At 46.8% G+C, this 21,463-nt stretch overlaps 1 protein-coding gene across 1 annotated transcript; it reads right to left on the reverse strand.

Moving 5' to 3' along the window:
* Nucleotides 1–403: 403 nt before the first annotated feature.
* LOC112104171 (secreted phosphoprotein 24) lies at nucleotides 404–21,198 on the reverse strand. The gene is made up of 7 exons (XM_024196336.2): nucleotides 21,067–21,198; nucleotides 20,853–20,977; nucleotides 19,780–19,902; nucleotides 17,268–17,378; nucleotides 11,895–11,949; nucleotides 10,991–11,098; nucleotides 404–698 (listed from the first exon to the last, which is right to left on the reverse strand). The coding sequence occupies exons 1-6, from the start codon at nucleotides 21,116–21,118 to the stop codon at nucleotides 11,001–11,003; spliced, it is 564 nt and encodes a 187-aa protein (XP_024052104.2). The 5' UTR covers nucleotides 21,119–21,198; the 3' UTR covers nucleotides 404–698; nucleotides 10,991–11,000.
* Between the last annotated feature and the right edge of the window lie 265 nt (nucleotides 21,199–21,463).

Below are 21,463 nucleotides of genomic sequence, written 5' to 3' on the forward strand. Positions count from 1 at the left end.
AAGAATTACACAAATTAATTAATTGTGATGGGAGATCACAATAAAGCAAGAGGAAGCTGGTACAATTACTCTGATTTACTGTCCCCTTGTGTAAATTTAGAGAGTAGGACTTGTCAGTAAATTGTACCCCAATGTTTGGGGCGGCACGTACCTTTTATCTGAAGAGCTGACCTTTTCCCACGAAGGCGACTAAATAAATCCACACAGCCTTTGCCCCCTTTGCACATACCTTCTCTAGAGACACTAGACCCCCTTCCTGGTTTGTGTGTGGAAAGAAAGGCATAGAGGGCAGAAATTGTTTGTTGTGTTTTAAATTGAACAAGAGTTAGTAACGAGCACAACAGAAAGCAATGAGTGTCGCCGGCCAGTGAGCCACCCAGCACATGTAGATGATATAATGATCCTTTAATAGCACCATTATGAGATGATGCACCACACACTGGAGACAGTTGTGCTAGGCGTTTGAGACAGCTTTCCAAATGAGCCCTAATATACAGCAATGCAATCGAATGCCCATTTCCACACATTTGTGTGCACACTTTAATGGACATTTGCCATGAAATTGAAAGTGGTGGGGGGGGGGAGAGAGTCAATATGTTACAGAATGGCTTTTGCTGATGTAATAAAGTTAATTGCTGGCAAGTTCCTCCTTCATGTGCTGGTTCCTTGGCTTCTGGTCCTGTTGGATCTTCAATTTACTTTAAAAAAAAAGAAAAGAAAACAAATCATAGTTAAAGCATTCAGTGTTAACAAAACCTAATCAGACACAGCTTCAGAAAGGAGACCATGTATAAACCTGTATTCATACCAGCTACAGTGCCATCTCACATGTCTGGTGTTCAGTAAAGAGGGTCCATAATATTCCATGGCAATTGCTCACAAAGGTAGGCTGAAATGCCAGTCCTACAAGGTCACTCTCCCCAACAGTGGCGGCTCCAGGCACCAGCGCTCCAAGCGCGTGCCTGGGGCGGCAAGCCGCGGGGGGCGCCCTGCCGGTCTCTGCGAGGGCGGCAGTCAGGCAGCCTTTGGCGGCGTGCCTGCGGGAGGTCCGCCGGTCCCGTGGCTTCGGCGGTAATTCGGCGGTGGGTACGCCGAAGCTGCGGGACCGGCGGACCTCCTGCAGGCATGCCGCCAAAAGCCGCCTGCCTGCCGTGCTTGGGGTGGCAAAAAAGCTAGAGCCGCCCCTGCTCCCCAATAAAAGATATCGCCTCACCCACGTTGTCTCTCTCATATGCCTACAAAGGAGTCCCTCAAACTTTTGCAAATAGCAAGCCCATGTTTGGCTAACCCAGGAAAAACTGAAGAGATCACAATATAAAATGTACAAAGTGACCTAAACCAGCTTTAGAGAACTACAATTAGCAGTACAATGGACAGTCTAAAAGGAGGAGCCATTTCTAGTCATAACATGGTGTCAGGTTTTATGGGAAATGCAGTTAAATCAAAGGCTACCGTGGGCACTGTACACTTGGGTTACATGGTGTTTCTGGAGGACATATGAGCATGTCTCCAGCATGCTCCACCACGTTTTCATGATGTAATCATAACCAGAAATCTCATATCTAAGCATTTCCCTGCACACTACCGTTTCATAAATAAGTGAAAACAACTGAGGCACAAACTTCCCCCACCAGCTAACAGCCACTGGCTGGCTTGTGTGAACAAGTTTGTGGCCTCAACTCAGTTCCTCACCAACAGGTGTCCAGGTCAGAGAACTAGCAGTGTAAGCAGCACTCAGTCTCAGAGACCAGAAGGATGGCAGGATCATGGACAAAGAGCTATTCTCAGGGCTAGCCGTGGCCCTCCCCGTGTGTAACTCCCCACCTGTGTGAGGAAGCAGACATCACCACTCCCTGGGCTACGTAGCAGTTGTGGGGGTAAACACGGATTTAATCTTTGGTGCTTATGAAAGATGCCAGCTTGCCAGTGCGGGAGAAAGCTATGGGGCCTCCATCAGTTTGCCTTTGCCTGGGAATAAATCAGCGACTTTGGATCAGGCCCTCCGAACTGCAGAGTCAAAAGGAATCTTGCCATTGGCTTCAAGAGGCTTTGTACCTAGTTCTGAGTCTCCTGGGAGCAGTAGCAATTCCTAGACAGCAACAAGAGCAAAGACCTATAGACAGCGGGTCCGAGAGGGAAAGGCACACTCTGGAAAGTCATAGAGACAGTTTCCTCGACTGCTAAATGGCAGAGAAAGTGACAAGTCTTCAGAACAGCTGGCGTGGACTATTGTAGCCACTCTTCTATTTGTCAGGTCACCTGGGCTTTGCTCTCCTGCAGAAAGCAGCCTGTGGCCTTCTGGGTTATAAGCAGGCCGGGGGTATCGGATTCAGAGCGCAGAGGTAGCAAGAGCAGATTCTGCAGGGGAAGGGACAACAGCTGCAGGGAAATAGGATCTTTGCCGCTGCCTGCCACCTCACCCTGGCTCTGGCTCTGTGCCAGGATGAACACTCACTCCGAGCTCATCAGTTATGCAGCAGCTCCCAGCTTGCAGGGTTTTTTCTTTCCACCGAACAGAGACAAACCTCCTGTGGAGGATGAGGGGAGGTGGGGGGAAGTGAATGATAACCCAGGGCTAGGCACAAAGTTATGGAGAATGCAACGCTGTGCCTAAAGAGGTGGTCTCTTAATGAGTACACCAGGGATGAGGTCTTTTCCTCCCACACCCTGGAAACATGATGCATCCTGCATTGGGACTATCCTTTGCCTAGAAGGACCGGGGCAGCTCTCAGATCCTCTCTGTATTTTTCATCCAGGATTCCTATTAGGTACACACATAAGACTAAGTCCATGATTGGCTAGGCTGGCTCTTTCATTGCTGGAAAATCCCACTATTCTATGCTGTCACACTCTTATCCACTCTGTTCGATCCCTTCTCAATTACCTTTTGTATTCAGAGTCTACTCTAATGGCAGTCAGATGCCCAGTTCCATTGCAGTCAATGGCAAGTTATCCCAGCTGAAGATCTGGCCTTGTCTATGTTTCAAACCCCCCATTACTTTGCTTTGGACCCGATCTGCTTTGAGGAGAGACTGCCCTGGTGTGATTAAGCCAGAGAAAACACATTAGTAACAGTGATGACCTACAGGTTACTTGAAGTAGAATCAGGGGATTGTTGCTTTGTTTGTTTTACCTTAAACTTCAGGGACACCCCCCCAACCCTGGACATGAGAGGGATTCAGAAAGCAAACCCAGCTGCAGATTTCATAGCTGACTCCAGCAAAGAGAGATTTCCAGAGGCACAAAGGGGAAGCAGGCACTCCACATCCCTTTGTGGCTTTGACAATCTCCTCCTAAAACTCCCGATCCACACACCTCTGACCTTTGGAACATCCAAAGCCTAGCCCTCAGCTGGGGTCTCTGGCCCATATTTATCATTGGCAGCTTAACATTTTCAGCTGATCCTAAGAAAAAGCAGGTAAGATTTTTAAGAGTCATACGTTCCTCTCCATTTGCTTTATTTTCCTTTAAAAGGATGTTTTCCTGCTTGCTTGTTTTTAGGTGTGGTTGGTTTTATTTTGTGGCGGGGGGGGGGTATGTATGCTTTATACCTTAGAGAACACAAAATATTGGTGATATTACTGTTTTATCCAGATGACTTCTTGGGGGACTAAAGAACTGGTTTGGGAGACCTTGCACTCTTTAGATTAAAAGGAGAAGGGATGTGAATTCATTCAAAGAGAATCCCTCACCTCCCTCCCAAGTTTTAGTAGAAGCTGGTTTAGAGAGCTATTAAAAATGCACACAGATTGTTAGGCAGTCTGACACACCCCATCCCCCTCCCAATCATGCTTCTTACAGTCTCTTGACCCTTCTGAGGTCATTTCACTAGTTTGCCAGCAAAACCAAAGAAAACCCAGTATTTCTAATGCAAGATCTGAGCAAAAGAAGTTTTTAAATAAAAATTATACATAAAATTAACACGCGCACCCTGCCATAGGTCTATAGATGAACGAGTTACATTCATCCTTGGTGCCACTCCACTGAGCTCATTGGAATGAATTCACATTCCAACCACAGCCAGTTGGATTTATTTTAATCTTTGTTTTAGCACATTAAGGGAAATCAAACCTTTTCGTTACTCTTGATTTAGCTTTAGTTTTGTCATCTTGAGCCTCGTAATGGGAAAAAAGCCAGCTAGAAGAAAATAAATTGCATGCTAGAACGACGCTACAGCCTGACCATGGAAGTCGGAAGAAATTAGAAAGGTCAAAGATTACGTAAAAAGGAAAAGCACTAATTAAAACGGTGTGTCAGCTTGCCATGACTTGTGACGAGCATAAAAGAGGACAGACATAGGGAAAGCATTATTTTTTAAATAGCATGATGAACTAAACCAAGCCCTGATCTAGCAGAGTACTGAGTTTTCTCTTTTTAATTTTGACCTCTTGTTTGAAGGAAAAAGTAAGTCTCCCCTTCCGTGTAATTTTAAACAAGAATCTGGCTCAGGATCCAACAGCTGCTTGGGGTTTGTCAAATCTCTGTCTAAAAACTATCATTTTTCCAAACCGGATAAGTTAGTTCAGTCTCCTCACATATGGCATGGTATCCTAGCTCTTTCTGCCCGGGCTGTCAGCAACGGTGCCAATCATGCTGTGGTTACATGGTTCATAGGAACTGCACACAGGCCATCTTTTATCCTGCAGAAAGATTCTTCTGCTTAAAGAACAACTTTCCGTTTCCTCAGCGGACTTTGAAAGTGTTTAAAATGCTAACCAGCTATCTCCATGGTGTGCACATTCATCTCATTTAAAGTCACTTTCCTTTAGATTAACTTCTCTGCCGCATGATATGGTGGGTGAAATAGCAGCAGCAATTAGAACGACTCCCACGCAGCCTCTCAGAAGTAGGTTAGCAAAGGCAGTTTGTGCAATGCAAGGCTTACTGAAGCCAACAAATTGCTTGTGCCTTCACTGTTATTTGCATTAATTAGACTCTAAATACTGTTACCCTTGCAGCCAGACTGCAGGTGGAGGTGTAATGAACTGCTGCTGCAGTTACACTGCTTCTTTGTTCTCTTCGATACTGTAACACAGAGGTAATGGTTTGTATGACAGTAGGGCCTTAAGGCTCCATTGTGCTAGGCAGGATTCAAAGAGACTGCTCCAGAGACCTTAGACTCTAAGTAGACATGACAGACACAGGAAGTGGATGTGCCCAAGGTCACAGAGCAGGTCAGTGATGGAGCTGCGAACAGAGGAGAAGCCAACAGAGGGAGTTTGCCTGGGAACGGTCCGAGAAGGGCTACGGTGAGTGCTGCATTAGGGGGGCTGTGTTGTGAGCTGGTGGGGTCAATATCCGAGTGTCTGTCTGCTGTGACCATTTGTTTGACTGGAGCTAGTTGCAGGAGCTGTTTGACTGGGTGGTTGTTTGTTTGAAAAGCGTGAACTGGGAGTGCTTTGTTCCAGGTGGGCCTTGAGTGGTTGATTGGAGAGAAGGCTTTGAACCGGGGCAACTGCTTCCAAACAGCAGCCTTATAAAAAAGCAGCCAGTTGCAAACCGAGTGAGCGGCCAATAGAGGAGAAGCCAACAGCGGGAGTTCAGCTGGGGGGAGTTCCCACAGAGTTTTTGCCTTTCAGGCATCTGTGAGCAGTAAGTACAACATCTGAAGAGGCTCTTAGAAGGAAGACAATATGGATAGTGAGCGATCAGCTGTTGTGACCTGCACGGGATGTGCCATGTTTGTCTTTCTCCCGGAGGATAGAAGCAACTTCGTCTGTAAGTGCAAGCTGGTCTCCATATTGGAAGACAAGGTTAAAGGACTAGAGACCCAAGTATCAATCCTGCGTTGCATCAGAGAAAATGAAGACTTTCTGGATAGAAGTCAGCGTTTGGTACTGCAGGCACAGCATGCTGAAGAATCAGAGAGGGCAGTTCAGAACAGGGAAGAAAATTGGCAGCATGTGACCTCCAGAAGAAGAAAGAGGAGAACCCATGTACCCCCAATGCAGATAGATGTAAGAAACCGTTTTCAGGCTCTCTGCACAGGTACTATGGCGGAGAATGGTTTGGAAGAGTCATCTGAGGGAAGGGATCAGAAGGAGATCCCATCGGCCGGAAGGCATGGGATGCATTGTTCTAGGGATGGGGGTCCCATGACCACCACTCTCAAGAAAAGACGGATGGTGGTGCTCGGGGACTCCCTTCTAAGGGGGATGGAGTCATCCATCTGCCGTCCAGGCCGGGAAACTCGAGAAGTGTGCTGCTTGCCTGGAGCTAGAATTCACAATGTGATGGAGTGTATGCCAAGACTGATCGAGCTCTCAGACCGCTACCCCTTCCTACTTCTCCACATGGGCACCAATGATACTGCCAAGAATGACCTTGAGCGGGTCACTGCAGACTACATGGCTCTGGGAAGAAGGATAATGAAGTTTGAGGCACAAGTCGTGTTCTCGTCCATCCTCCCTGTTGAAGAAAAAGGCCCAGGTTAGGGACCATCAAATTGTGGAGGTAAATGCGTGATGTCAGAGAGAGGGCTTTGGATTCTTGGGCTATGGGATGATGTTCCAGGAAGGAGGATTGCTAGGAGGAGAGGGAAGAGCATCTTCGCAGGCAGGCTTGCTAACCTAGTGAGGAGGGCCTTAAACTAGGTTTGCTGGGGGATGGTGACCTAAGCCCCGAGGTAAGTGAGGAAGTGGGATACTGGGAGGAAACACCAGGAGGAGGGTGCAACAGGGAAGGCCACCTGATTCATACTGAGAAAGTAGGGCAATCGGCTAGTTATCTCAAGTGCCTGTACACAAACGCAAGAAGCCTGAGAAACAAGCAGGAAGAATTGGAAGTCCTGGCACAGTCAAGGAACTATGATGTGATTGAAATAACAGAGACTAGGTGGGGTGACTCACATGACTGGAGCACTGTCATGGATGGGTATAAACTGTTCAGGAAGGACAGGCAAGGGAAAAAAGGTGGAGGAGTTGCACTGTATATAAGAGAGCAATATGATTGCTTAGAGCTCCAGTATGAAACTGGAGAAAAGCCTGTTGAAAGTATTTGGGTTAAGTTTAGAGGCGAGAGCAACAAGGGTGATGTCATGGTGGGTGTCTGCTATAGATCACCAGACCAGGAGGATGAGGTAGACGAGGCTTTCTTTGGACAACTAACAGAAGTTTCCAGATCACAGGCCCTGGCTCTCATGGGGGACTTCAATCACCCTGACATCTGCTGGGAGAGCAATACTGCAGTGCACAGATAATCCAGGAAGTTTTTGGAGCGTGTTGGGGACAACTTCCTAGTGCAAGTGCTGGAGGAACCAACTAGGGGCCGTGCTACTCTTAACCTGCAGCTCACAAACAGGGAAGAATTGGTAGGGGAAGTAGAAGTGGGTGGCAACCTGGAAATCAGTGACCATGAGATGGTCAAGTTCAGGATCTGGACAAAAGTAAGAAAGGAGAGCAGCAGAGTATGGACCCTGGACATCAGAAAAGCAGACTAACTTTCTTAGGGTACTGATGGGCAGGATCCCCTGGGAGGCTAATATGGGGGAGGAAAGGAGTCCAGAAGAGCTGGCTGGATTTTAAAGAAGCCTTATTGAGGGTGCAGGAACAAACCATCCTGGTGTGCAGAAAGAATAGCAAATATGGCCAGCGACCAGCTTGGCGTAACAGAGAAATCTTCCGTGAGCTTAAACACAAAATGAAGCTTACAAGAAGTGGAAACTTGGACAGATGACTAGGGAGGAGTATAAATATATTGCTCAAGCATGCGGGGGTGTAATCAGGAAGGCCAAAGCACAATTGGAGTTGCAGCTAGCAAGCGATGTGAAGGGTAACAAGAAGGGTTTCTACAGGTATGTTAGCAACAAGAAGGTGGTCAGGGAAAGTGTGGGACCCTTACTGAATGGGGAAGGCAACCTAGTGACAGATGATGTGGAAAAAGCTGAAGTACTCAATGCTTTTTTTGCCTCGGTCTTCACAGACAAGGTCAGCTCCCAGACTGTTGCACTGTGCAGCACAGTATGGGGAGGAAGTGAGCAACCCGCAATGGTGAAAGAACAGATTAAGGACTATTTAGAAAAGCTGGACATATACAAGTCCATGGGGCTGAATGCAATGCATCCAAGGACGCTAAGGGAGTTGACTGATGTGTTTGCAGAGCCATTGACCATTATCTTTGAAAACTCGTGGTGATCAGGGGAGGTCCCAGACTATTGGAAAAAGGCAAATATAGTGCCAGTCTTTAAAAAATGCAAGAAGGAGAACCCATGGAACTACAGACCGGTCAGCCTCAAGGAATCCATTTTGAAGCACTTGGAGGAGAGGAAGGTGATCAGGCACAGTCACATGGATTCACCAAGGGCAATCCATGCCTCACCAACCTGCTTGCTTTCTATGATGAGATAACTGGCTCTGTGGATGAGGGGAAAGTGGTGGACATGATATTCCTTGACTTTAGCAAAGCTTTTGATACCTCTCCAACAGTATTCTTGCCAGCAAGTTAAAGAATTATGGATTGGATGAATGGACTATATGGTGGATAGAAAGCTGGCAAGATCGTCAGGCTCAATGGCCAGTGATCAATATCTCAATGTCTAATTGGCAGCCGGTATCAAGCGGAGTGCCCCAGGGATTGGTTTTTGGGCTGGTTTTGTTCAACATCTTCTTTAATGATCTGGATGATGGGATGGATTGCACCCTCAGCAAGTTCGTGGATGATACTAAGCTGGGGGGAGAGGTAGATATGCTGGAGGGTAAGGATAAGATCCAGAGTGACCTAGCCAAATTGGAGGATTGGGCTAAAAGAAATCTGATGAGGTTCAACAAGGAGAAGTGCAGAGTCCTGCACTTAGGACGGAAGAATCCCATGCACTGCTACAGGCTGGGGACCAACTGGCTAAGTGGCAGTTCTGCAGAAAAGAACCCGGTGATTACAGTGAACGAGAAGCTGGATGTGAGTTAACAGTGTGCCCTTGTTGCCAGGAAGGCTAACGGCATATTGGGCTGCATTAGAAGGAACATTTCCGGCAGATCGAGGGAAGTGATTATTCCCCTCTATTCGGCACTGGTGAGACCACTTCTGGAGTATTGCGTCCAGTTTTGGAGCCCCCACTACAGAAAGGATGTGGACAAATTGGAGAGAGTCCAGCAGAGGACAACGAAAATGATTAGGGAGCTGGGGCACATGACTTATGAGGAGAGGCTGAGGGAACTGGGGTTATTTAGTTTGCAGAAGAGAAGAGTGAGGGTGGATTTGATAGCAGCCTTCAACTACCTGAAGGGGGGTTCCCAAAGAGGATGGAGCGAGGCTGTGCCCAGTGGTGGTAGATGACAGAACAAGGAGCAACGGTCTCAAATTGCAGTGGGAGAGGTCTAGGTTGGATATTAGGAAACACTATTTCACTAGGAGGGTGGTGAAGCACTGGAATGGATTACCTAGGGAGGTGATGGAATCTCCATCCTTAGAGGTTAAGGCCCGGCTTGACAAAGCCCTGGCTGGGATGATTTAGTTCAGTGGTTCTCAAACTTTTGTACTGGTGACCCCTTTCACATAGCAAGCCTCTGACTGTGACTCCCCTGATATATTAAAAACACTTTTTTATATATTTAACACCATTAGAAATGCTGGATGCAAAGCGGGGTTTGGGGTGGAGGCTGACAGCTCGTGACCCCCCCCATGTAAGAACCTCATGACCCCCTGAGGGGTTCCGACCCCCAGTTTGAGAACCCCTGATTTAGTTGGTGTTGGTCCTGCTTTGAGCACGGGTTGGACTAGATGACCTCGTGAGGTCTCTTCCAACCCTAATCTTCTATGATTCTATGGTTCCCATTCCAGTGCTCCAGCCACTAGACCGCCCAGCCACTAGACCGCCCTGCAGCTCTAGATTAAGCTTTACATTAGCCTTTATTCCTAGAACAGTCTGAATGGCTGTCAAGTTGTACCTGTGTGTGCATTTGAATCAAACATGGCTACACAGCAGGAACATAGTCACGACTCACCGAGAGAGATAGCATTTAAGATGTGCCCTCACATGAGACACCTCAACAAGGGCATGATCCAGAACCAAAGTCAATTGAAAAGGCCCTAACTATATATGATGTGCTTTATTGCTAACAGAAATTTTCCCTGTATCAACCAAGACAGGTCGAGAAAAGTGGTAGAGATGGAAGAGTGCAAGCCTGTGAACACCAGAGTTCATTCTAGCCTGCTGAGTCAAGGATTTATTTGTGGGGGTGGTTTTGGGGATGTGGAAGGGGATTAAACCCATAAACATGACACAGTCTCCCCAAAAGCTATCTGATCGCAGTAGCCTCCAGTCACTACCTGTCCATGGAGCTATTCAGTCCTGAATGCCTGCCAGGCTCACAGAAAATGTGGGGGGACGAGAGAGGGGGCAGTTAAAGAGACTGCCAAACCATTACATTTGGATGAGAAAGCAGACTGGATGGGCTACAGACAAACTCCATCTTTTCATATCGTTTCTTTGCTTGCTGTGACACTTCAGTTTAGTGTTCATTAGTTATTAGTTCATTTCCACACTGGACTAGACAGCACATCATGTGAAGGTGTTCCCTTAATGTGGCCGTTGCGTTGTAGAACTGCAAGCATTTCTTTTTACCTGAGTAACACAGCGGTAGTGCTGTTTCCATTCTTGCTTGTCTCATTGGCATTCCCACCAGTAAAGTCTGTACGAGCAGCAGCGAGTCTCGGCGCCTGGGTCCACAGACTGGGGCTCGCACTGTAGTGCTAAAAATAGCTGCAGATGTTCAAGCTCAGATCCCAGAGCGGGCGTCAGAGCCGGAGCCCAATCATCGACACAGCTATTGTCGGCTCGAGTCTGTAGACCCGGGCTCTGAGACTCATTGCCGCGGGCTACTGCTTGTGTAGACGTACCCTAAATTCCCAGGACAGGCTGGCTTCCAGCACACTAGTAGCCAAGTCACAGTTTATGGATTCCTATATTCCCAGGAGCTCATCTATTCTAAGCAATCAGCCTGGGAAGTCCCAGGACATACCTTGATAGAAGGCACATTCGAGCCAGTGTATTTACCTGAGTGGGGTTATTCCAATGCGTAGGAGTTGGCTTTACTGGATTGGCGCTGAGCTTTATAGCTCTGGCGTCTTCTCCCTGCAGAGAAGGCCTCAGGAGCAAGTTGAGCTTTTGGAAAAGAACGTGAGATGTTAGTGGGTCCCTTCAGCATTCTCATGTACAGTTTGAGCAGGACATCCCCTCAAAGCATCCGAGTAAGGGTTAGGACAGTCGGGGTCCAACCCCATACGGAAAAAGCACATACCAACTTCTGATGAGGTGAACATCGTGATGTACAGACTTGAGGTAAATATGGAGAGATCTATACACCGTGCTATTAAACATTGGCCTAGCAGGTGTCAAGTGTTTTGGGCAAAGAGTAAATTCACCCCAAAAATGCTATTAATGAATTCAGCTCAAATTTGGCAAAGAGTTTCAGCCCAAAACCAATTTTGAAAAGGTTAAATCGATATTCCATTCCAGAACACTTACCCAGGGGAAGCTTGGAAAGCGATTGTGCTGGTGGGCACTGGGAGAATGCAAGTCTCACCACTGCCTGAGATTGCTCCCCTCTCCACGCTCTCAGAATTACATGCCCTCCCATCCCTGTGAAAGGGAGCGATAGTCTGGTCCTGCGCCTGGTTCCATCGCTATCATTCCACATTGGCCACTTCCTCAAGTTATGCTTCCCTATCTCACCCCCACCTTGGATCAATAAGTCAGGGGTTTTTTTTACCCCGTTCCAATCAGATCATTCACCCTAGCCTCATTGCCTCAAGAGTATATCAAGAATTCAAAGCACCTATGCTTAGGTTAGGGTGGTTATATGGTAGTTAAGGGGGTAAGAGAAATCTTGTCTGTTAGGCTGCCAACGATATGCATCAAACCTCTGAGTGACGAAGAGTCAATCACCCAGATTACTTACCTTCATTGCGACGGTCACCCCTTCTGTTTGGGGCCATCATTTCCATGAACATCATCTAAAAGTAAAGACATCTTTAAAAGGGATATATACCGAGCTGTCAAAGTAAGCAGCAGTCAAAGGCAGCCTTTTGGATTTGCTATGATTTTATCTCGTTTAAAGTAACTCAGTTTGGGAAAAACATCACTGAACCAGCCTAAGGAAATATGAGTACTGAAAAAGGGACAGCCAGTCCAAGAGGAAACTGGCTTGGTAGCCCTGGTTGGCATGCAGGGAAATCCCCTTTAAAATGGGACCCTGGAAATAGAGGCCCCCCCCCCCCCCGCCAAATCAAGAGGAGCTTTTCAAAGGTATCCTGTTGTTAATTAGAGCCTCTGAAACCAATGAGATTAGGGACCTTGGCTTGGAGCCTTTGGGGTTTTCTAAAAGCCTGAACAGTTTATACCAGTCACTCTCTTCCTGCCTGCCAGTAGCATTACATGGCCATAAGCCTGAGCTTGCCCCCCTGAAGTCACTGGGAATTTTGTTGGAAGACGACTGATCCCCACACCAGGCCATTTATGGTAACAAACATATGGCCAGAGAAATTCTCCGTTCCAAGCCAGCTTCTCTGATGCTGTGCAACACTTCCAACCAACCCCACCCACAAGCAAGCAGGAATTCTCCCCTCTCCTGTTGCTACAGAGACACGTGCTCTGTGGTTCTAACTGACTTCACTGGTGCCCAGGCTGGCCCTTCAGCCAATCCATGGCAAGACTGCCTCACCCTGGTTCGGCTAAGCTAGCATTTGTGGTGTGACCGGGAAGGACAGGGTAGATGTGCCCCCTCATCCCACTCCCAACACCTATTCACAGCATGCCGGGCTGGGAACTCCTGATTTAAACCATAACCTCCAAAGGCAGATTTGCAGGGCACCTTTTGCAGAAAGAAACTTATTTCTCTTTTTCTCTGGCATCACTTCCCTTTGGCTTTTATGCTTCATGAATACTATAGCAACTGTGTTTCCTGACAGGAATAATGACTGCAATTGACATTTTTAAATGACTGTTAAAGAGTATTCACCGAAAGGACTCTTCTCCAAAAAGTGAGTATTTACACTGAAACCCCACTGTAGGAGTCATGTTAGTCAGGGCACAGAACCAATGCTCCAAATTTACCCACATAGCTTGAATTTTAAACACTCAAATTGCACTGCTTCCATGCTACAGATTGTGAATTCCTAGAACGTATTCTCCGAACAGTTTGGAATAGGGACTGAACACAAGAACATCACAAGCTATTCTGACAAATTAAAGATGCTGAAGTTTGAATCTTATTTGCTCCAAGTTATTCATTGTGCTCTAACATTTAACCAATGGCACGGTAGAAGGGTTCGGCCGGGTTCGGCCCTCTCCGGGGGGTGGGGAACCAGACCGCCTCACTACGTCTGTCAGGTTATTTCAGGGGAACTAGCCTGGCCGCAGGGTTTCACGCCGCGGCAACAGTAGAGACCAACAAACAGCTCGATTCCACAGACCCAGGCCCTAGTTCAGGCAGGGCAGTCGAGAGTCCCATATGCAGGGGCTGAGCAAACAAATGAGTTCAGGAGGCCTAGGCCCTGGCTCCGAAGGGCCTGGGAGAGGGGGAGACGGCCACCCGTATGTTGGGTGCCAGGGGGGACGCAGGCCCACCCACTCCCCTGCGTCCCAGCCCGGGGCCCTAACAGCAGCAGATGGCCCGCTGCTGTGTCAGTGGGGATCCTGACCGCAACACACTGACATCGGCTCTGGGTGTGCTGCAGCCAGACTAGGGTCGGCTGCCCCCGGGCTACTTCCTACCTCCCCCTCTAGAGGTACCTGCATCTGGACGGTGTCCTCCAAGGAATCGAGCACCATGGGCTCCTCCGGGTACCCGGCGAGCGGCAGGCTTGGCAGCTCCTCGGGGTAACTTGCCACAGGCAGGCTTAACAGCTTCTCCGGGGCCTGGTCGGCATCAGGCCTCGGCTGGTCTGGCTAGTCCTCGGGTTGATCGCAGACTGCAGGAATCTCCCAACCAGGAGCTAGGTCACAAGCGTCTGGCTTCTCTGACGGCTGGGGCTCTAGTGAGCTCTGGGATTGGGCTTTTGTACTTCCTGTCCTGCGCCCTGACCTCTAGAGGGCGGGCGCAAACTCCACTGGCTCCGCCCACTTTGGCATCCGGAGGGGCTCATCCCTCTCCAGGGCAGCTGGGAACCAGACCGCCTCGCTACAGGCACAAGTTATCCCCATACTCTGGCACTATAAGCTGTTGCCTGAAATGCAAACTTCATTTCTGAATATAATTATTGGGCCCAACTTTAAACACCATGACAATTAACAAAAAACAGAGTGGTGCAAAATGTTCATACACCAAATGTAACAAAATCAGAAAAGCAAGGTGCAGAATGAGTTATACCCAGAAAGGGACATAAAACACAATAAGGGCTTGTCTATACTTAAAGTACTGCAGCAGTATAGCTAGGAATTCTCCCATAAGCCTACCTCTGTCTACACTGGGGATTAGATCAGTTTAACTGCATCACTAAGGGGTGTGGATTTTTCACATCCCTGAGCCATGTAGTTATACCAACCTAATTTCCTCATGTAGACCAGTCCTAAGAAAAGGTTCTGTAAATACACAGGAACAAGAGAAAGACAAAGGAGAATGTAGGTCTGCTACTAAGTGGGCAAGGATAGCTAATAATGGAGGACATCAAGAGGCCTTAGGTGTTTCATACCTATTTTGCTTCAGTCTTCACTAAAAAGACTTAATTGTGACCAGAAGCTTAACAATTAATATTAACAAGCTGGAAGGAACACAAGCCAGGATAAGGAAAGAACAGGTTAAAGAATATTTAGGTAAGTTAGATGTTTTCCAGTCGGCAGGGCCTGACACAATCCACTGTAAGGTACTTCTGGAACTTGCTGATGCAAAGCGATTATCTTTGTGAATTCACGAAGAATGGGGGAGATCCCAGAGAACTGGAGAAGAGCAAACATAGTACCCATCTTTAAAGGGGGGAATAAAGATGATCCAATCAGCCTAACTTTGATACCTGCAAGGTTACTTGAACAAATATTAATTTAACAATCAATTTGTGAGCACCTAGAGGCTGATAGAGTAATAAGGAATAGCCAGCATGAATTTGTCAAGAGCAAATCATGCCAACTTAATTTCCTTTGGCCTAGTGGATGGCCGGGAAGCAGTAGACATGATATATATTGATTTTAATAAGGCTTTTGACAAAGTCCCAAATGACATTCTCATAAACAAGCAGGGATAGTGTGGCCTAGATGAAATGACTGCCAGGTGGGTGGCACAACTGGTTGAAGAACAGTACTTAAAGAGTAGTTATCTATGGTTTACTGTCACACTGGGAGGATGCCTTTAGTGGAGTCTCGCAGAGGTCCGTCCTAGGTCTAGTACTGTTCAATATTTTTGTTAAAGACTAGGATAATGGAGTGGAGAGTATCTTATAAAATGTGTGGGGGACACCAACCTGTAAGGGGTTGTGAGCACATTGGAGTACAGGATTAGAATTCAAAACGGCCTAGACAAATTGGAGAATTGATCTGAAATCAGCAGGATGAAATTCAATAAAGACTAGTGCAAAGTACTACAGTTGGGGGCAGGGAGGGGGAATCAAATGTACAACTACAAAATGGGGAATGACTGGGTAGGTGGTAGTACTACTGAAAATGATCTGGGGGTTATAATGGGTCACAAATGGCATACGAGTCAGTATGATGCAATCTCAGAAAAAGCTAATATTCTAGGGTGTATTAACAGGAGTGCTGTAAGACACAGGCGGTAACTGCTGCTCTGCTCAGCGCTGGTGAGGCCTCGGCTGGAGTGTTGTGTCCAGTTTTGGGCACCACACTTTAGAAAAGATGTGGACAAACTGGAGAGAATCCAGAGAAGAACAACAAAAGTGATAAGAGGTTTGGAAAACCTGACCTATGAGTAGGCTTGGCCAAGTTTGAAATTAAAAAAACCTATGGATAATCTCAATGTTTATTTTTAAGCATTTTTTCTATTTTTATTTATTGAAATGTTCACAGTTGCAGGAAATTATGGGGGAATCAGACAATGCCTGGTTAAAGACAGTAGACCGATATAAAAAGTGAAAGCTTTGTAATAGTTTAAACACAAATCGCCAATATCACATGTCAAAATATACAACTAAGAAATTCTGAAGCAGCATTTTTCTTACTTTGCCTATCTGTACATTTTGATTATTATTGATGGAAATATTTTTTTGTCGGTTTGTGTGTAGCCAATGAAATTGACATTTACTGACAAAAATCTAATCCTTCCGAGCCTACCTATGAGGAAAGGTTAAAAAAACTGGTCATGTTTAGTACTGAGAAAGAGAGACTGGGGCGGAGGGGTGGGGAGAGGACCTGATAGCCTTCAAATATGTTAAGGGCTGTTATAAAGAAGATGGTGACCAATTGCTCTCTGTCTTCACTGAAGGTAGGACAAGATATAATGAGTTTAATCTGCAGCAAGGAAGATTTCGATTAGATTTGAGGAAAATTTTAGGGATGGACTAGATAGGGCCCTTTCCCCCAGACATTTCTATAATTCTATGACACCATCCAGAACTCAGCTGCTTTCTTGCTTTGTTACAATCTGGAAATGCAGGAACATGTTTGTCCAGCAGTGGGAAAATTGGCACCCAGATGAACCTGGTTTTGCATCAAAGTCTTTGAAAATGTGCACATTTGCATGGTTTTGAAACAGCCAAGTGGAGCTCAGCTGTTTTGATCCAACTTTTTACTCAAGTCTAGGAATCGAGCGAGGCAGATCAAAACCAAAGAAGGATGTGGAACAGTTCCCAGAGTGAAAGTGCTTTAGTTATAACAAGAAGTGCTTGGACTAGTGATGACTTGAACAGCAAAACAGAAGAGTAGGTGAATAAATTGTATTTGTTTCTGACTATTAGAGCTGCATATTTGCATCTCTATGTTCATGCCTACAAATACTATGCAGGACAACGTAGAATTAGAGTCTGCAACTCACGTTCTCCCATGGCATCCATCACGGAAAATCAAAGATCCCAGCAGATCTGGGGTGATGCATAAGACAAAATAGCCAAGTTCCAGACCCGGAGAGGGGAACAGAGCCCTGTCGGGAGAGGCAGTTTTTGTTCTTTGTTGGCGGTGTGCTGAAGGGCTGTTTTCCCCCATAAAGCGATCACCACTTTTGTCTCTGTCATTCACTGCTTCAGTGGAATGATCTATGAAGGCAGAGTGTCTTCAGATATGCATGTGCAACTCCTAGTCAGGTTAGCGGAAGCCGAGCCCATGTGCCCCCGAGGTGGAATTTTCCTTAAGACGAAGCTGCATAGCAAAAGCAAATTCTCCGCTTACTTACCTCCTCGCTGCTTGAGGATTCTGAGCTGGACCCATCCTGGCTGCAGTAAACTGCCAAGTTCTGTATCTGCTCTTCAGAGACCCGCACTGTACTTCTGCAGAAGGCCGTTTGCTGTAACAGATCAAAATAGAGTTCACCCATGCAGCTATGGAGGCTATGGCATAAGCCTACTGGCACTGTCTGGAGAACAAGTTTCAATGAAAAGTCATACAGCTTTTTGATAGCCAGCTACCAAGAGCAGGGACCTGAGAGAGCACATTGTTCACAACCCTGGATTAGCCTTTGGTTCTGGTCTTCCAGCAAAACTTATTTGTGGCAGTTCAGTGTAGTCACCAGTCTCTTGAGTCTTTCCATTTTTGAACTGGGCGTGTCTGGCTTTCATGCTCCTGAAAGACATCACCCCCACGCCCTGGAGACTGTTGCCCTCTGCCCAACCACAAATAGGTGCAGCATGGACAGCGCTAAGGTGAGGTGCCTCACACCTTGCTTCCCCAGTGTTCCTCAGCCCCCACAGAAGGAACTCCTCCAGGGCAGGGAGAATATCAGTCCCTTCTGATCCACCCAATAATTTAGTCTTCTGAAGGCTGTAGTGTTTGGTCTAATTCTGGTTGTTGGGCTGGGTGGTGTTTAGTGGCCAGTCATACAGGCGGTCAGACTCAATGATCTGGTGGGCCCTTCTGGCTTTAAACTCTATGACCATCTACATTTCAGAGGCCCTTTTCATCCCTTTGGTTCTCTGAGATCGCAGATGGGGAGCCATACGGTGCTGAGCTGGTGGTAGTCCCATTTTTTTTTAAATTACTTCTTTAATCACCAGACTGGAGGCTTTAATGATTAAGTGGTAGTTTCACACAAACTGAAGCACAACTAACACCTATTTTAGGTGATGGGGTACTGTAGGAGTGCCCTTAGCTCCCTCCTGGTGATATTTTGATACTGTACTTTCATACTTTTGCACGTTTATTAGGGTTGCCTGTAAGCGACACAAAGCAGAGAAGACAGTTTGAAATTCCTATTCCCTCAGTTGGGGGAACTTTCGTGTACTTTACCTGACCGAGCTGAGTAAGGACACAATCGCAGACATACACACATGCATCAAATTCAGCCACTGGATAGGGACTCCCCTAAATGATAAAATCCACTGACTAGTTGCCAATGGACTTGGGTGTGGCCCTGTGATGGACTTCAGTTGGCCTGGTAACAAGTGTTGCCTGATAGAAGATTCGGAGTCCTACGGGCTGCTCTGCTCTATGCCAGGGAACAGGCCAGCATATAGCTCAGCTCAGGAGCGGGAGACTGTGTACAGAGGTGGCTTTAAGCCACATTTCCTTCCACTCCCAGCCTGGGGCTAGCTGGTTGAGTGACCATCAGATAAGCATTGATTTTTACTGAATCCTAAATATCCTCAAACAGCAGCTTGGTGTTCATATTATGCTCATCCAGGTAGCAGACCAGCTACATGGGGGACTACCCTGGGATGCAGGGCGGACTTGGACATCATGGTGTCCACCATGAACTTGAACTTCCAGAGTGATAGCATGGCCCAAAGGGTTGATGTGATCCTTGGGATGTATAAACAGGGGAATCATGAGTAGGAGTAGAGAGGTTCTATTCTCCCTATGTTTGGCACTGGTATGACTGCTACTGGAATCCTGTGTCCAGTTCTGTCGTCTCTAATTTCTCAATATCCTTCGGGAATTGTTGAGGATTCAGAAAAGAGCCATGAGAATGATTAAAGGACTGGAAAACTCAAGGAGCTCAATCAGAAGGTTAAGGGATGACTTGGTCAGCATCAAAGTACTTACACAGGTAACGGACCATTTGATAACAGAGGGCTCCTCAATCTAGTTGACAAAAGATACAACATCCAATGCCTGGAAGTTGAAACTACATCAGTTCAGACAAGAAAAAAGAAGTGTCTCTTAACAATGAGGAGAATTAACCATTGGAACAATTTACCAAGGGTTGTGCTGGATTCTCCATCACAGGCAATTTTTAAATCAAGCTTGGCTGCTTTTCTAAAAGATCTGCTCTAGTTCAAACAGGAATTAATTCAGGGAAGTTTTCTGGCCTGGGTTCCACCCACAAGGGGTCATTCTCGATGATCACAATGGTCCCTTCTGGCCTTGGAATTTATGAATATGCTCATCGTGGAGAGGAAGATGCAGGAGCAATTTTTCAGTCGGGTATTTTTTGCTGTGAAAAAAACATCTTAACTACGCCTGTGTTGTTAAGTAAGGCAATGTAAAATAATGAAGATGGGCTTGGTCTGGTCCTTTCTAACGTGGCATGGAATACCCCCCTTTCTCCCACCCTGTGCATGTTGAGCAGGGAGGAGTCTACAGCAGGTTATGTATTGTGGCCAGTCCTCAAATGTCATATACTTAATGCTTCAAACCAAGTATTTGCTTAGCAAAGGCCTTGAATGATCAGCACAAAAGCTGACCGATTCCCAGGCCATGTTCAATCACACAGAGGGTGTTTTCCATGCTAGGAGACCTGGCATGCTTACCACATAGCGTCCCACTCTGAAGTCACACAAGGACGGATCCTTCTCTGAATCTTTAGTGCAGGTGGTTTCTCGAACAATGAAGTCCAGCACTATACTGTAGTCATTGTTATCCAACAGGTCAACCTGTATAAGAAGGAAAGGCCAATAGCATGTGTGATTGCTGCTTGGGTTTTTTTCCCCTGTGTAAAGTACTCGGTACTACTGCCTCTTTGCCAAACTGTGGCAGAAATCAGGGCCTTGAGAGTCAGTATCCAACCAAGGGTCCTGTGGCACCTTTAAGACTAACAGAAGTATTGGGAGCATAAGCTTTCGTGGGTAAGAACCTCACTCTTGCATCTGAAGAAGTGAGGTTCTTACCCACGAAAGCTTATGCTCCCAATATTTCTGTTAGTCTTAAAGGTGCCACAGGACCCTCTGTTGCTTTTTACAGACTCAGACTAACACGGCTACCCCTCTGATACTAGTATCCAACCAGAATATCAGGGACTGGAGCAGAATATCAGGGACTGGGTCAGGGTATTTTCTTGTGGACATTTTGTAAATAAACCAGTTACACCACATCTTATTTCCTTGAACAGAGTTGGTAAAAGCTTCACACTAGCAACTCCTCCTGCAGAAGCCTCAGGTAAGGCGTGATGGCCCCAAGCAACACCTGACTCTCTATGGTCTCTCACCAGTGTAAATTGCTTAATTAAACAGTTCCCTTTCTGCCCCAGTCCTGGAATTTTACACCTGGTGCACCCCTGGAGCTCACAGATCTTCCTCTGGGAGTATATGAGCTTTGAAAGAGTCTGGGCATCAGCTCTCCTGGGTGGCTGCTTTGCCATCCAAAAGGAACCTTGGAGCTCTAAGGCTGGGGTGGCCAACCTGTAGCTTCGGAGCCACATGCGGCTCTTCAGAAGTTAATATGCAGCTCCTTGTATAGGCACCGCCTCTGGGGCTGGAGCTACAGACACCAACTTTCCAATGTGCCGGGGGGTGCTCACTGCTCAACCCCTGGCTCTGCCATAGCCCCTGCCCCCACTCCACCACAAACATGTCAGTGACATTCTTTTGACCAGCTCCACACTCACCCCTCTAACGTAGCTCCTGACGACGCCAAACAGGGCTGGCCATTGTGATCTGGAATTCACTCTTCCAATGGAGGCACGCAGAGCTTCTTCTGTGATAGATGGTTCATAGTCATACACTGGCAACCCTGACACAAACATATCACAGGCCCATTAAAACAAGCATTGGTCATTCATCCAGTAAGAATGGATGCTCTTCCTATTTAGAGGAACTTACCAGAACAAGACCAAACACTCATCACAAGGGCAAAAATGAATAAGGTCTTCATGGTTTCTCTGCTGGAAAACCCAACTTTCCCCCTCGAAGCAGCGAACTCTTCCCATCAGCTTTCCAGCATATATTTCTCTGCCTTTATATAATGCAACCTTGATACTCCGCCTGACCTTCCGGTGTCAGAGTTTAGCTACAAACATTGCACTTTAAACAGAAAGGATTGATCTAATGGCAAATATTTGTTAGGCTTTCTAGTGCTTGTGGGATTTCTTCATCAAAGGGGTACTGTCTGCAATACTTCTCCACAAGTCTGCGACCAAATTAGAGACGTCAGGGAGCATCAGAAATACAGCTCCTAACAAGCTCCACGTCCAGTTATATCGGTTTGCTTCTAGCCTTT

The sequence above is a fragment of the Terrapene carolina genome, unplaced genomic scaffold (assembly GCF_002925995.2).
Source record: "Terrapene carolina triunguis isolate 2854851 unplaced genomic scaffold, T_m_triunguis-2.0 Scaffold175, whole genome shotgun sequence".
NCBI classification, from domain to species: domain Eukaryota; kingdom Metazoa; phylum Chordata; order Testudines; family Emydidae; genus Terrapene; species Terrapene triunguis.

Coding starts and splice junctions, on each gene's coding strand:
- LOC112104171 (XM_024196336.2), bottom strand. CDS start 21,118: ATGAAGACCTTATTCATTTTTGCCCTTGTGATGAGTGTTTGGTCTTGT. Junction 19,903..20,852: donor TCAGGAGCTACGTTAGAGGG/GTGAGTGTGGAG, acceptor CTTCTTATACAG/GTTGACCTGTTGGATAACAA. Junction 17,379..19,779: donor TCAGAGTGGGACGCTATGTG/GTAAGCATGCCA, acceptor GATCTGTTACAG/CAAACGGCCTTCTGCAGAAG.